The following is a 14,628-nucleotide window of genomic DNA, read 5'->3' as shown; positions in this document are numbered from 1 at the left end:
TTCAGATGGCAGGTCTCCCAGATGGGCTGGGGGCTGCTGGCCTGGTACTTATAACCCCAGCGCCAGAGAAGTTGCACCAGATCTGGCAGATGCTGGATAACTGAGCCGCATCTGCAGACCTCATCCCTCACTTACTTCCAGCAGAGCTTTGGGGTGAAGCTTCTCTCTATATCTGGGGAGGGAGGGAGAAGGGGGGAAGCATCCCCCCTAAACTCTCGGTTTCAGGCCCTGGGCCCCAGGAAGCTAGAACTTAGCGGGCTCATCCAGGGTACCAGCACCTGCTGAGTTGAGCCACAGACATGGCTCCCCAGGGTGAGATGGGAGGTCAGAGGTGAGCTAGTCAATCTCCCTGCCCCGTGCTGGAATCTTCTCTATAGCATCCTTTGGAAGTCCACTAGCTATGACTTCCACTCCCTGCCATTACCCTTATACCTCAAGGGATTCCATGTCTCAGTTTCCCCAGGGTTCTCTCAGCCCTCTTCCTTCTACCTCAGGAGTGCTAAGAAACGTACCTGTAGGAGTAAATGGGTTTTGGGAAGAGAGGCTGGTGCCCATCGGTGCTGGCCTGGGGTGCAATCCGCTGGTATGGATAGTGTGAGGAGCCCAGGTAGGGTACAGGGTAGCTGCTGCCACCTGGCGAGTACTGTAGAGGTCAAAGGGGCAGAGTGTTTGCCATGGTAACCAGTTTTCCCAAGGAAGGGGGCCCCTTCGCCCCATTCATATACATCCAGAGAAGGAACTGAGGCTAGATTCTTCTCTCATGTGGTCCACCACCATGGTCATGGGCCCCAAAGGCAGAGCTGTCTGAGGATGCTGGCCAAGGATGTGGCTATCTGCGGGCCTGTGAGGAGATCCACATTCCAGAATTCAGGATCTCAGAGGCCTCAGAGCTCCCTTCCTCCAGCATCTTTCTCTCAGGTCTCTAGGTACTCTGGTTGCCATGGTGATAGGACAGGAGTTGGGCTAGAGAGTGTGAGGGGTAGCCCAGGCCCCTGTACCCTTCTGGGCGGGCACTCCAGACCTCTCTGGTATCTCCTGGAGTGGTTGGGCTGGAAGTGGGGTGTCCAGCCTGGGCATTTGCTGGGCACTGCCACCTTTTATGAGTTTCAGTGGCTCTTTGAAAGGGCTGGTCATGATGGTGGGCAGGTGAGGGTAGGAGGTGGTTTTTATGGCAAAGGGAGTGGCTGTGGTGCCAGGGATGGTGTTTTATGGGGGTGAGGGTGGGTAGGAGACTCTGACTCCCCCATCTGCTCCAGGCCGAAGTGATCTTTCCAGGTCACCCGAGAGACACTTAGTGACTGAGTCACCTCTCTGCAGGTTCCATAAAGCCCTGGGTGTGGCTATCTTGTTTGAGGAGGGGGTGCATAAAATAGAGGGCATCAAGACAGGGCTGGGCATGACGAGGCCGTCTAGGGTCTGGTAGTCCCTTAGCCCTACTGTGGCTCAGTCCCTGTTGGGCCAGGCTGCCTCAGGGACATTCCTACCCTGGGTCAGACCGTGAGCCTCAGGAGGGCTCGGCTATTCCAGCCAGGCTCGTCATGGAGTGAGGATGATCCCTCATGTGTTCCCTCTGCTTCCCTCCTTCTCTTTCTTTCTCCCCACTAAGCAGGCAGTCTGACCAACACACCCCCATCCCCCGCCCACGTGCCTGCCTCCCTGGCTTGGCGAAGATCAAGGCCAATGCCAAAGAGCTGGGAGCAGAACCTGCTCCACAGGCAGGGCCTGTCTCAGTGCCAGGCTGCAGGTGGATGAAGCTGGGCGCTGGGCAGCCACTTGCTCTGTCTTGCCCGGCGACTCCTGGGAGCTGCTTGGCTGTTCTAGGGCTCTTTTCTTTCTCTTTTTAAAAACCTCCATCCCATGCGAGTGTGGGGCAATTACCTGGCTTCCTGTACATCTGGGAGGAGCTGAGGCTGGGCAGTGGGGTGGGAAGGGGGATAGGGCCAGAGATGATGGGGACCTGGAACCTCCAACTGGGAAGGCCCCCTAACTTCACTCCTGGTCCCACCCTGTCTAGGCTAAAGGGAAGTTTGAGGCCAAGGCCACATAAGATGGTGGCTGACCCAGACGAAGGCCCATCGTTCCCTGGCCTGCTCAGCCTTGTGTGTCACCCCATTTACTCCTTTTCTCTTTGCTCAGTCCTTTTCTAGCTCTCCTCTTCTCTCCCTTTTTGGTTCACATCCGGCCCTGCCCCAGTCTCAGTCTCACTGCCTTTCCTGAGACCTCTCAGGCACTGCCAGGGTCTCAGACAAGCCCCAGCCACCCCAAGAGAAGGGCAATTGCTTCCCTCCCCATGAACCCCTGTTCCCCACCCCAGGTGGCCCAGCCTGAGATTCAGGGCCCTGCTGTCCCTACCTGCCCATCCAGGTGTGCACACACACACTCGCGCACACACACACCCGCACACCACACACACATGTAATATCCTGAGACCCTGGGGAAAATTGCCCACCTGCCCCAGACCCACCTGGTGGAAGGGGGGCTGGGAAGGACAGTACATATGCTGCAAGGGGGGCTGGTAACAGTACATCCCTGGACCACTCTCCAGAGGTGGGGGCTTGACCTTGACTTCTGACCCCTGCTGGAAGGAAAAAAAAACAGATGACCAGGCTGGACCATATTTTTCTTCCTTTTTCTCTTCTGTGTCTCGAACCTTACACAAAAGCAACCCCTACTTTGCCTCCCCCAGAGCTTATTCCTGGAGAACAAATAGAGAACAGAGAAGGGCAGGGATTTTCCTGAGGGAACTCAGCAAGTTAGTGGTGGAGCTGAGGCTGGAACTGACAGGGCTCCCCACCACCCCCACCTCCCTGCAGGTGAGAGACTGAGACTGGGCTGTCTGGGGACATGGGGGAGACTTGTCATTGGTCACACTGAAGCTGGGGTAGGACCAGCGGTCTCCCTGGAATGGCACAAGGCTGCACTGCCTGACCCCACTCACCAAGCCTGGCTCAGGACTTGCTTGCTGGGTCAGAGCCGCCAGCCCCTCAGAGCAGGTCTGCAAAGGACCACTGCTCTAGAATTCCCATTGCAGAGCCATGGTGAGGGGAGCACAGGAAGTGGCCAGAGAGGTTGGTCCAGCTGGGGCCCCCAAGGCCCTGCCACTTCCTCTTCTGCAAAGCCCAAGGGAACTCTGGCAGGCTCTCTGGAGGGGGCTAGCGAGTCCCCTCTGCTCTGGCCACCCCCAACTCAGAGCCTCTGCTCTCTGCTCTGGGGAGTCTACACAGTTGCTGGTCTGCTGGAGCCCCGTGGCCTTTCTCACTCTGGCAGAGGGAGCCTGCAGCTGCTGCTGGCGGTGGTGGCCAGATCCTGGCCCCCATGGGTTGTGAGCCCCACATGGAGCCCCCAGGGGCCAGCATAGAGTTCTACCCAGAGTAGGGCCAGGCAGAGTGTGCAGCTAGGTACAGGAAGGTAAACAAGGCCAAGAGCAGGTGGACCATTCTTCCTGGGGTTACCAGGGGCCTTGGGAACCAGCATCTGGGCCCAGAGGGTCAAATCAGCTGTGAGCTCTTTCTGGATGTGCCCTGGGGCTGCTGATGCAGAGATAACCCTAATCATAGAATCTCAGGTCTAGAAGGGCCACAAACACTATGTCCAGCCCTATGATTTGGCAGATGATGGGGCTGAGCTCATAGAAGGGAAGTGATGTGCCCAAGGTCACTCAGAGAGTTGACCAGCCTGCTGTGGGTCTCTGGGCCCAAGCTCTTCTCTACATTGTGTGTGTGTGTGTGTGTGTGTGTGTGTAAGTGTGTAAGAAAGAGGGCTCAAACTTCAGCCTCACTTCTTATAGGCTGAGAGACACCTTGGGCAAGTCACTTGGTCTCTATGGAGCCTCAGTCTCCTCATCTGCAAAATGGGGTTAGTGGGAACTCTTTAGAGGGTTGTCATGAGGATTAAACAGGGCACTTGAAAGAAAGCCTCTGGCACAGTGACCACGGGCTGGCACTGAGTGGACATTTAGGGGGCAGTAACTGATATGATGGTCCCTTTACTGGGGGCTGCTGCCACGTTCAATGGGCCTGAGGAAGACGCCGTCAAAGGGCCCCAGAACCAGAAGCAGACTCCGTCTTGACCACAACTGGTAGGTGCCCAGCGCCTTCTCTATCTTCCACGCCTGGGAAACAGGCTTTTGTTGGGGGTGGCTTGTGGATAGAATGGGAGACTGTTTGAAAGCAAGAGGTAAGGAGAGCTGGTGGGCATCTGGAGTAGGCACAGCCCAGGCTGGGGAGTGGGGAGCAAAGCTCCCTTTAGTCTTCCTCTTCCCAAGGCAACAAGCCTATGAGGTACTATTAATGATACTTTTCTGATGAGGCTCAGAGAGCTTAAGTGACTTGCCCAAGGTCACACAGCTTGTGGGTATGGCTATGAAAGGAAATGAGCTTTCAAGGTGCTTTCAAGGTATTTCTATGAATATACACAGGCCTCACTCTGGGTAAAGAATGGGGCCAGAGTGTCCTTTGAGAAGACTTAAGTCCTCCCTCAACTCTGTAGGCTGATGCTGGAGAGAACATTGTGCCCTGTGGCTCCTCCCTAAACCCTTTCTCTTGGCCTCTGGAATGTGTTTTTCTTCTCACATTTGCATATGGGCGTGTAGGTCTGGCTGGAGATTCTTGACACTTAAACAAACAGAGAGAAGCTGCACACTGGAGTCCTGACTCAGGAGCCTCTGGGAAGCTTCCAGCTTCCTCGGTCTGACCGGCCTCCCCAACCTTGTCCCCTCCACGCCAGGCCAGGTCAGCATCCCCTCCCCAGCTGACCTGGAGGCCCAGAATGAAGCCTGGAGTCCCCAGCTCTCTGAGCTTGCTGCTTTCCTGGTGCACACTGACCCTGAGCGGAAAGGTCTGGAAAGGGGTGGCGGGGGGTTTGTTCTGGGCTGCCAGGAATTGGGATGGGGGTAGGTGGGATGGCCGCCGGCCACTGGTACTCACCAGGACTTGGGGGCTGTGCTCCCGGCTGGGGTAGGGGAGCCCGTTGCACCAGGCCTCTGCTGGGAAGCCGGACAGGAAGGCCTCACGCTCCCCCACATCCGTGGGGATCTCCTCGAAGGCCTCCAGCGCCCCTGGGGTCTTAAAGGAGTGTCCAGCGAGGGCCAAGGCGGTCTGGGCCTCAGGGAAGACGTCGTCATGGAAATGCCGCTGGTATGGATGGAAGGGCACGTGGCTGCCCTTGAGGAAGCGCCCGGGGCTGCTTGCCGGGCCCTCCTCAAAGCCGAAGCCGGGGTACTTGTCTGAGGGTGAGAGCCGGAAGGGGCCCAGGCCAGGGCCAGCTGGGCAGTGGACCTGCTCGGAACCTGGTGACGCGGCGCAGGGGCTGTGTGGAGGCAGTGAGGGTGCCCTCTCTGGAGGGCCATCGGGCACGAATGATGAGCAGCTGAAGCCGGCATGCTTCTGGGGTGGACAGAGGGTAGAGAGCCTGTGAGCGGAGACTGCACCGGGACCCTACTCTGTGCTAAGGTAAAGGGTCTGCGGCTGAGCTCTGGCGAGACATAGCCTGCCCTTGGAAGCCCCAGTCTGACGAGAGCACGCAGCTTCTAAACCTGGGTCGCCCCAGTAGGATGGATGCACAGCCCTGCCCTGGGAAGGCCCCAGACTGAAGGGAGAAGCAGAGGCCCAGGTCTGACACTTCTGGATCTGGGAGTCACTGGGTACTTATTTGCTGGTGGAAGGGACAAGACAGATGCAGGCAGGTCCCTGGGGGGTGGGGGTGATGGTCCCCCTGCTGCTCGTGCACCTCTCAGGTCTTGGCCTCAGCCTGGGCCTAAGTGCCTGGTACTTACGTTCTGTGGGGCAGGGGAGCCTGGGAGGCCCGGTGCCTGCATGTGGTCCCCTTGGGGCTCGCCCTCCAGTCTGGTGGGGCCCGGCAGCGTGACGTCAGACTGCGGCAGGAGTAGCGACACCATCACCCAGTCCTGGCCTCGAAGAAAGCCAGCTGTGATGAGTGTGAGGAACACCGTCCAGGGCTGACCAAGCCCAAGCGCACCACCTCCACTCCCACCCCGTCCCTGGGCCGGGACCCTGACTCCAGCCAGATGTCTGATGAGAGGGGGAAACAGACAGACAGAGACAGATACACAGACAAACTGAGAGAAACATCGGAAACAGAAGGAAGCAGATAAACAATGTGAGAGACAGAGTATGAAGGACACAGAGAGAGAGAGAGGCTGGTGGACTCGAGGGCACTTGGATGCCTGGTGGCCCCGTGAGCCTGGCAGGCATGCCCCACGGCACTGGGGATGCCACCACCGGCCCACTGTGGAACGCGTGGCATATTTGGTTTTCTCCTATGTCCTCCACACTCCAAAGTACATGTGACTTTGTGCAGGCCAGTGCCCTTTCTGAGCTTTGCACTCACCTTTCGAAAAACTCAGGGCCTATGCTAGGTGACATGTGAGGGCTCTTTCTGTTCAGACCTTCTAGAATTATAGGAGAACTCTGTACCCAGCACAGTTGAGTGGTTAAGAGGACTCAGCTCAAAGCCAGCCTTTGCCTTTCCTTGCTAGCTGTGTTAGCGAAGTTCTCTGAGCTTCAGCATCAATCATCTGCAAAAACAGGGAGAGAGAGAGGGCCGCCCTCATGGGGATGCCGGATTAAATGAAATCATGCACATGAAGAATTTAGCACAGTGCCTAGCATGTCGTAAGTGCTCAATAAATGCCAGCTCTCGTTATTAATATCATTATTAGTACTCGTTATTAATATCATTATTAGTATGGTTTTTTTTTAACATCTTTATTGGAGTATAATTGCTTTACAATGGTGTGTTAGTGTCTGCTTTATAACATTAGTATGGTTCTTACTACTACTACCCTCATGTCTCTGCCTTCCTTCTCCACCATCTGCAAAGGGCAGTTTCTCCTGAATTTATTCCTCTTTGCCCAAGTAGTTTCTGAGAAAGGCCACCCTTTGCTGAGAGCCTGCTCCGGACTGGCCACTGTGTAAATGATTAGGAGAATTTTCTCATTGGTTTGTCAGAATAATCCTGTGAGTGAGGGACGTTATTAACCTCACTTTCCAGATGAAGAAACTGAGGCTCAGAGGGGTTAAGTGACTTGCTCAAGTCACACAGCTAATCCTTGATAGAGTCAAGTTTTGAACCCAGATCTGTCTGACTCTGAAGGCTACACTCCTTAGTCTCTTCATTTGTTAGGGGTCAGAGTGGGGGGGTGCATGGGCTGGGCGCCAAACGACAAGAAAAGCACGAGGTTTACACATACCCAAGACCCCCTCCGGCAGAGCAGGAGAACTGCATTTCCCCAGCCCTGCTCTCCCAGGAGCTCTGGGAGGGAGGGATGGCCGTGGTGGCCCCATGTGCCCAGCCTGGGGTTGGTACATCTTTGCTAAATAAGCTCTCTCCTTCATTTGACAAGGGGGTAGTGGGGACAAAGAAGGGAGAGCAATTGCCCAAAGTCCCTCAGAGGATCAGTGGCAGAGGGGGCTAGGAGCTGGGGTCCAGGTGGGGGCCTGGTGGAAGCTCTCCCGCCCCTTCAAGAGTCTCCACCGCCCCTTCTCCATGTCCCGGTGCCGCTCACTCGGCAATGCTAAATGTGGCGTGACCAGGGAAGCGCCGAGCTGGCCGTAACTGGACACCACGGTGGAGCAGGCCTGGGGCCCGAGGTGCAGGGCAGCCCATCTCCGGCTCCGCATGATTGCCCGGCCTGGCCCCTGCTCCCTGGACAGCCCCTGGACAGCTCTGGCCCGCCTGCCACTCCTGGCCCTGGTCCAGAGATGCTTTCCCAAGGCCTTCTCCAGCCCTACCAGAGGCAAGGCTGGGCCCCTTCCTCCCCCAGGTCTTGGGCTTTGTAACACATGGGGCGGTGGTCACTCTCCTCTCCAGAGGCAGAAGAACATATGGTTAAGAGCAAAGGTTTTGGATTTGGGCTGACCCAAGTTTGAGTCCCAGCTGTGTCACTTCCTGGCTGTGTGACTTTGAAAAAACGGTGTAATTCTCTGTATCTCCTTTTGCTCCTCTGATAACAGGGCTTGTGGACCCACCTCCCCCCTTGTGGAGAGAGGGATGAGGCTGCCTTAGCCCCTGACCCCTTTCTCGAGTAGCTGGTGGAGCTCTTAAAGTTGCATTATCTAGTTCAGAAGCTCTAGAGTCAGGATTGGGTTTGAATCCCAGTTAACAGTGGGACTTTGGTTGGGCAACTCGCTCAGCGTCCTTCCTCGGACCTCAGTTTCCTCATCTATAAAATAGGGCTAATAGCACGTACCTCTCTGGAGGGTTAAATGATATATTGCTTGCAAATAGCTTAATGCATAGGATGTGCTCAGTAAATGATAGCTATTATTAATAATTAGCAGTGGGACAGAGTTATTCTAAATGATGAGCTCTGTGGGTAAGGACCAGGAGAGCAGAGGGAACTCCTCTTTGCTGCCTCCCACCTCCGTCTCCCTGACCTCATCCTCCCCCATTGGCAGAGGCTAAACTTCCCTCCTCTTGACCCTCTGGCCTCAGAGATCATTTTAGCCTTTCCCCTGAGGGAGAATGGCTGCAGAAACTCCCAGGGATTAGAGTAGGAAGGAAGGGGAGGTGACTCTTGCTTTGGATCCCTCAAGAGGCCTCTCTGATGGTTGCAGTGTCCGGGCTCTGGCATCTGCATTCAGGAGGAATCTTTCATTGAAGACTAACCTTTACGCTACCTGCTACAGTTTCAGGGGGCACAATAGGATGTGTGTCTGCAAATATCGTCAGCAAACCAGTGCAGGAGGTCCAGTCAGCTCTCCTCCTTGCTTGGATCCCAGGAGCTCCCCCTGATGGCACTCATGACCCTGCCACTCAGTGTGGGCTTTCACAACCCACAACCTGCTCTCTTTTTGCGCTAGAGCTAGGCCAGGGCTCTCAGTGGTGGCCCTGGGGTCCCTTGGACTGTAAGGACTTTCCTAATCACAACTCCACATCTATAAGCACTCTGCAGTTTACAAAGCACCTTCGTATCTATCATCTCATTTCATCCTCCCTTTGCCCCAGAGAGTAGCAGGCAGTGGTGTGCTGGAGCCAGCTGCTACGGACTTGTTAGGGCCAACTCTACCCAATTCTTTCCAAATCCATTTTTGGTGAAATTGGCCCAAATTGGCCTTGGTGGGAATATTTACCCAAGGAAATTTGCAAATGCTACAAATTAGTCCTTTTTTTTTTTTTGGAGAGCTGTTGGGTGAGCATTTATCATACACCACTGGTAGGGGAGAAATGTCATTAATCCCATCTTTCAGGGGAGAAGATTAAGGCCCAGAGAGAAATGACATGCCCAGGGCCACATAGTTAAAACTGAAAACCACATCTCCTGAGTCTCAGGCCTCAGAGCCCCAGTTACGCCCCCAAACCACTCCAGGGGTGCAACGCTGGCAAAACTTTAGCAGAAGACCACTTTAGTATCCAGGTAGTCTGTCTACCCCCTACTCTCAGAACTTTTCCTCCTTCCATGATCCTTGAGGAGTGGGAGGGCAGGGGTAGGGATAGAAGAAGTAGACCTGATCTTCCCTGGAGTCGGAGGGAAGAAAGAAATGGTCCTCTAACCTGAGTAGGAAGCATGACGAGGAAGAAATTCCTCAGAAAGAATGACCACAGGATCAACAACCAGTGTTATCAAATCTCTGCTCTGTGTCCTTCTCACAAACAGCCAGGCCTTTTGTCCCTTCTACCCAGCATATCTCCCCACCCCTCAGAGACTCTTTTCCCAGTACCCCAGGATTAAGGCAGAGGGGGCATTTGTGGGGTAGGAGCGGGGGACATCCTGTTTGCTGGTTGTGTGACCTTGGACAAGTCACTTCCCCCTTTCTGTACTCAGTTTCGTTATAAGTAAAATGATGCGCTGGGACCATTTGCATCTAAAGATGCTGAAGCTGGTCCTGTGGATGTGTATATGGTCCACAGAGCTGTCAGCTAGGCCCTCATCTCTGCCTTTTCTTCAGGAGGGACCTCTCTGAGGAAATCCTCAAGGGGACCAGGAACAGCTGGGTGAGTTATTATACCCCAGAAAGGAGGTGCTGTATTATCACCCCCATTTTATAGACGAGGAAACTGAGGCTCAGAGAGGTTAACCTGACTTGCCCAAGTTCACTCAGCTAGTAAATGATGCTCCCCAGGATTCAGACACAGGCTTCAAAGCTAGAATGCTTAACCACTATGCTACACAGCCCCACCTCAGGAACACCTCAACTTCCTTGCTCACACCTGGAAGCCAGAGTGGCAGGTGGGGGGCAAGGTTGGAGGTTTCCTTGGGAGGGTCTGTTCCTGTACCCTCTGTGAGCGGCTGAGTCACAGAGGACACTAAGGGCCCTCACTGGACTCTACACACTCCCTCCCACGCGGGCTGCTCCTACCCGCCCTTTACAGAGAGGTGGAGATGGTAGAGTTCCACCTTAATGGTTTCTGTTGCTGGCTGTGGCAGCATGTTTTACAAGGGGTGGGGACCGTGCCCAGTGCTGCCTGTGGCCCCACCCAGGGCTCCACCCTCCCGGCTGCTGGGAGGGGTCTCCTGGAGCAGTTTGGTAGTTGCCTAGTGGGGGTCGCAGGGAAGGGCCTGGGGGCCACCCCTGAGGCTGGACACCCAGGATACTGGGAGTCTGGGGTTTCTAGCTCCTCTGCTCCCATCAAGGTTGGGGGTTCTGAGGCCAAAATCCTGTCCCCTCTGGCTCTTGACCCTGGCTCGGTATCAGGAAGTGGGTCAGCTGCCCCTGCCTTGAGATCTGATTAAAGCACTCTGAGAAGCAACTACAGATGAAAAGGGCAGCGGGTGGAGTGGGGAATAAGAACAAAGGATGAAGAGTGATCATGTCCTCCATGTGATGCTTTCCTCAAATCTGAGCCACTGACACCTGCAGCTGAGTCGTTCCCATTCCCCAAACCAGGGCTCTCCTGAAGCCACTTCAGTCATTCCTCTGCCTCTGGAAGTAGGCTTGTCTTAGAGCAGCACTCGGTATGCCTGTCCTGAAAAAGCACTTGAACCACCTTCCATGCCTGGGGCTGACCTGGAAGTTCTTCCAGATGTCTAACCTTAATCTCTCTTGTAATCTCAGTCCTCTTGCCCTATCCTTCCTGCCATTCACCAAGGGCTAGTAAACGGCCATGGACTCATCCCCCCAGCAGGGTGGGTCCCAGCCTTGCTGTGGATGTCTAACTCCAACAGCTTCCTGTTCCCCAATTCCCCTTTGCCCAGAACCCCCCCTTCCTTTCTACCATCCCTGACCATCGTGGGCAGCTTCCCATCTCTCCAGCCCGTCCCCAGCCCCTGCCACCCAGCCTTGGCCCCAAAGGAGCTGAATCCAAGCACTCACAGTAGGCTCTGGGCCATGGCAACCATCACGGCTTCGGGGAGTCATTCAGCCCAGGAACTCCCCAGGAGCTTCCACCGAGGTATAAATACTCCCACATGCCTGGACCAGCCCCCTGCCTGAGGGCTGGGGCGGGGCTGCCTCCCCAGGCCGGCAGGCAGGTCACATGCCCCATAAATGCCACTGGACCACAGGCCCTTCCCAGCAGCCCTGGGGAGACCAAGTGGGGCCTGACATCCTTGGATGGATGGATGGATGATGGATGGATGGATGGAGGGATAGGTGGATGAATGGAAGGATAGGTGGGTGGGTGAAATGGACAGCTCAATGGATGGACAGATTGATGGGTGGACAAATGACTGGATGGAAAGCTGGATAGATGGACAGACAGATGAATGAATGGACAGTGGGACAGATTAATGGGTGTCCTTGAACTGCCTATGGATGCTCATTTGGTAGATGGGAAGAAAGAGGTGCTGGTTTCAAGGAAATAAGAAATGCTATCCTTCAAAGCTCCCATCCATCTCTTTCTGAGACACACCTACCAGGCCCCCTTTTCTCCTCTGCTATGGGCACCTGGTCTGAGAGATTGGCTCTGCTGGGTTCTCCCTACTCCTTAGGTGACTCTTTCCAAGACACTTCCCACCTAAACACCCCCAACCCCCAGGAATCTTTTGGTCTTTGGTGTCATTCATGGCCTGTCTTTTCCTCCCTCCTGCCTACTCTGGAGTTCAGGCTCTGAGGCTGTGAGCCCATCTCCAGATCTTGCTCCCAGAAGCAAGGTCATCTTGCCCTCCAAGTTTAGCAGGGGGAGGGGGAGGCAAAATTCTCACTTCCAAGATCATGAGACCCTTACATGTGCAATTTAGGGAGAAGGTCACTTCCACCCCCCACCTTCCCCAGGAATTTTTAAAGGCATGACTGGGTCTGATGGTGAGAATAGGTCTGGCAAGGGACTCGTATGTGAGCCAGGTGACCTAGAGCCCCTGGGGCCTGACTAGAGAGCTGGGCTCCTGAAGGGTGGGGATTCCTTGCTTGCTTAGTCCTCCCAGGGTGCAGTGTTCAGAAAGCAGTGGTCTGATTTCCAAAGAAAGTTCCTTCTAATCCTCAGTCTGCCTAGCTGTGAAAGGGATCGAAGAGCGGATGGTGAGGTGGGCAGTGACTGAAGGGACAGGAGGATTTTTCACAGATGGTAAAATATGGCCTTCTTCCTTCCTTACAACACGCTTCTTCTAGCCACACTGGCTAAAGAGGGTAGGGGAAGGGGCTGGGGGGGTGGGATGAAATTGGTCTCCTCTGAGCACCCATTATCTCTGTGATCCAGTGTCCCAGAAGTCCTGCCCCCATAACAAAGTCGCTCAGGGCTGAGCCTGGTGGTCCCACCTCCAGCCTCCTGTGGGCTGCTCTAATAACTGGCTGTGGAGTTAATTGGCTGTGCTGGTGATTGGTGGCTGAGGGTATGAGAGGTGAGACCCACAGGGATGACTGGGGCCTTGTTTCACCTCATCCCCTAGATTGGCATTTATTATCTCAGAAACCCCCAGCTGCCTTACAAAGCCCGCCTGTTCCCGCACAGGGAGTCCTTCCGATCAAGGACCCTAGAATCTCCTCTCCCAGCTCTGCCATCAGCGTGGACTAGTCAACAGAAATTAACCTCATTTCCTCCTTTATAAAATGGGATCCTCTTCTTTGCCCTACGTACCTCACCTGGCTGTCCTGGGGACTGAGTGAGAAGCAGGGTGTCAAAATGCTCTGAGGAAGATAAACCGACACCATCTTGCCTGGCGCCCCTGCCTCCTCCCCTGGGGTCCCAGGCCCATAGGATTTCAGGAGAGGGATGTGGGCTGAGATCTTTGCCCCTTCAACCATTTGCCCCTCCCTGGGTGCTCCACATAGGAGGGATCCAGAACCCCTTCTGCCTGCTCACCTTACTGGGGGCTTGAGATGGCTCAGGGACATACCATCCCTTGAGCCAGGGGCCTCTCGTGCTCTGTACATATTATTGTCATAAGGAGTGCTCATTATTACCAATCTATTATTAGGGATATTAATCCCACCACCACTACTAATGATACAGATCTAGTACCAGACAAATACATACAGGTGGCACTTCTCCTCCAAAGCCATCCAGAGCACACGTACACACACACAGATCCTCCTGGGCTTGGCATTGTCATCCCAAAGAACTTTCTCTCCAAAACCCTTCCCACCTTGGGCAGATTGGATATGATCATGAGAAGGCCCCAAGAGGCTGAGCCTCTTCTCCAAAGCCACATGCTCCTTGGGGCCCAATGTGGGCTCCAGAAACTCCTCCCAGAGGGAGCTGGGGACACCTCTGACGGTGAACACTGCTGCAGTCACTCTGCCTCTGCTAAGTGAACAGTCTGAAAATTGGGTTTTCTGATCACAGTGATGTGTGTGTGTGTGTGTGTGTGTGTGTGTGTGTTTGTGTGTGTGTGTGTCCTCATGCACGTCCTACGCCTTCCAAGAATGATGGGCTGGTGTAGTCTGGGACATGGCTGTGGAATTTACAAGTGTAGGTGGGATCTCCAACTGTCTCCGGGTGATCCGGTTCCAGGGACATGCCCTATTCTGGGCGTGTGTGTGTGTGTGTGTGTGTGTGTGTGTGTGTGTGTGTGTGTGTTGGTGCCCAGGTTGTCTGTAGTTTATCAGAAGCAGTAGTTTCAGGCTGGGGGAGCAGGGCTTGAAATAGACTGATCATGTGTCCTCCCATGAGCATGGGATGGAGGGTTAGGGCCAGACCTCTGGGAAACTCTCTGCTGCATCCTGGGGGGTCTTGAGTGGTACCTACCCTCTGTAACTTTCGGAGTAGCCATGAGAGCATGGGTTTCCTTTTCTCTGTGACTCACAGCTGGCTCTCGAGTCAAGTTCCCTGAGAGATCACGATTCAGCTAATTCTCTCCCCGGCTCCATTAATCTGAGCTGACTAAGCAAGAGCCACAGGCGGGGTAGAGACTGGGGATGCTCAAGACTGCAGTCATTCCTAAACAACCCAGCAGGCTTCCTTACTTTAGCTTCTGTCCATCTCCTTGCCTTGAGCCTGGCCATGCTTAATAGGATCAGTTATGCTCCCAGCACCCCCCAAAAACGTTGCCACTGCCTCCCTTTGGGGCCCTCTAAGGACGTCTCTTCATCTCCCCACTTGACCTGCCACACACCTGCAGTGTTGAGAGGTCCATCTGGACATCAGACTTGTCTTGTTGCACCTGAACTCATTTTTACTATTTGGCCAGCAACCAGCCTTTAAAGTTCAGATAGGATCAGGAAGCTGAGGGCTTCTCCAGGGATGATCCTATCCAATCCATTTTGTCCTGAACACTGGGAGAATGTGGAGGAC

At 54.7% G+C, this 14,628-nt stretch overlaps 1 protein-coding gene across 13 annotated transcripts in view; it reads right to left on the bottom strand.

The window, feature by feature from the left end:
* FOXN1 (forkhead box N1) overlaps nt 1–14,628 on the bottom strand; it is a 31,408-nt gene that overhangs the window by 10,178 nt on the left and 6,602 nt on the right. For 6 of the 13 annotated variants that reach the window (XM_082372715.1, XM_082372706.1, XM_082372707.1 and 3 more), the window contains 4 exons: nt 5,774–5,905; nt 4,926–5,384; nt 2,465–2,578; nt 513–643 (listed from right to left, as the gene is read on the bottom strand). In XM_082372715.1, coding sequence (XP_082228841.1) covers nt 513–643; nt 2,465–2,578; nt 4,926–5,384; nt 5,774–5,896 — 827 coding nt within the window. In that variant the 5' untranslated portion in view covers nt 5,897–5,905. Of the gene's footprint in view, nt 1–512; nt 644–2,464; nt 2,579–4,925; nt 5,385–5,773; nt 5,926–6,348; nt 11,220–11,273; nt 14,627–14,628 lie in introns of those variants that run through there. The other 7 variants (XM_082372710.1, XM_082372705.1, XM_082372713.1 and 4 more) reach the window with 6 other exon arrangements.

Source organism: Balaenoptera borealis, assembly GCF_965194805.1.
Source record: "Balaenoptera borealis genome assembly, chromosome: 20".
Classification (NCBI taxonomy): Eukaryota; Metazoa; Chordata; class Mammalia; order Artiodactyla; family Balaenopteridae; genus Balaenoptera; species Balaenoptera borealis.
Note: the sequence above shows the minus strand (reverse complement) of the source record. Positions and strands in the feature narration are given on the sequence as shown.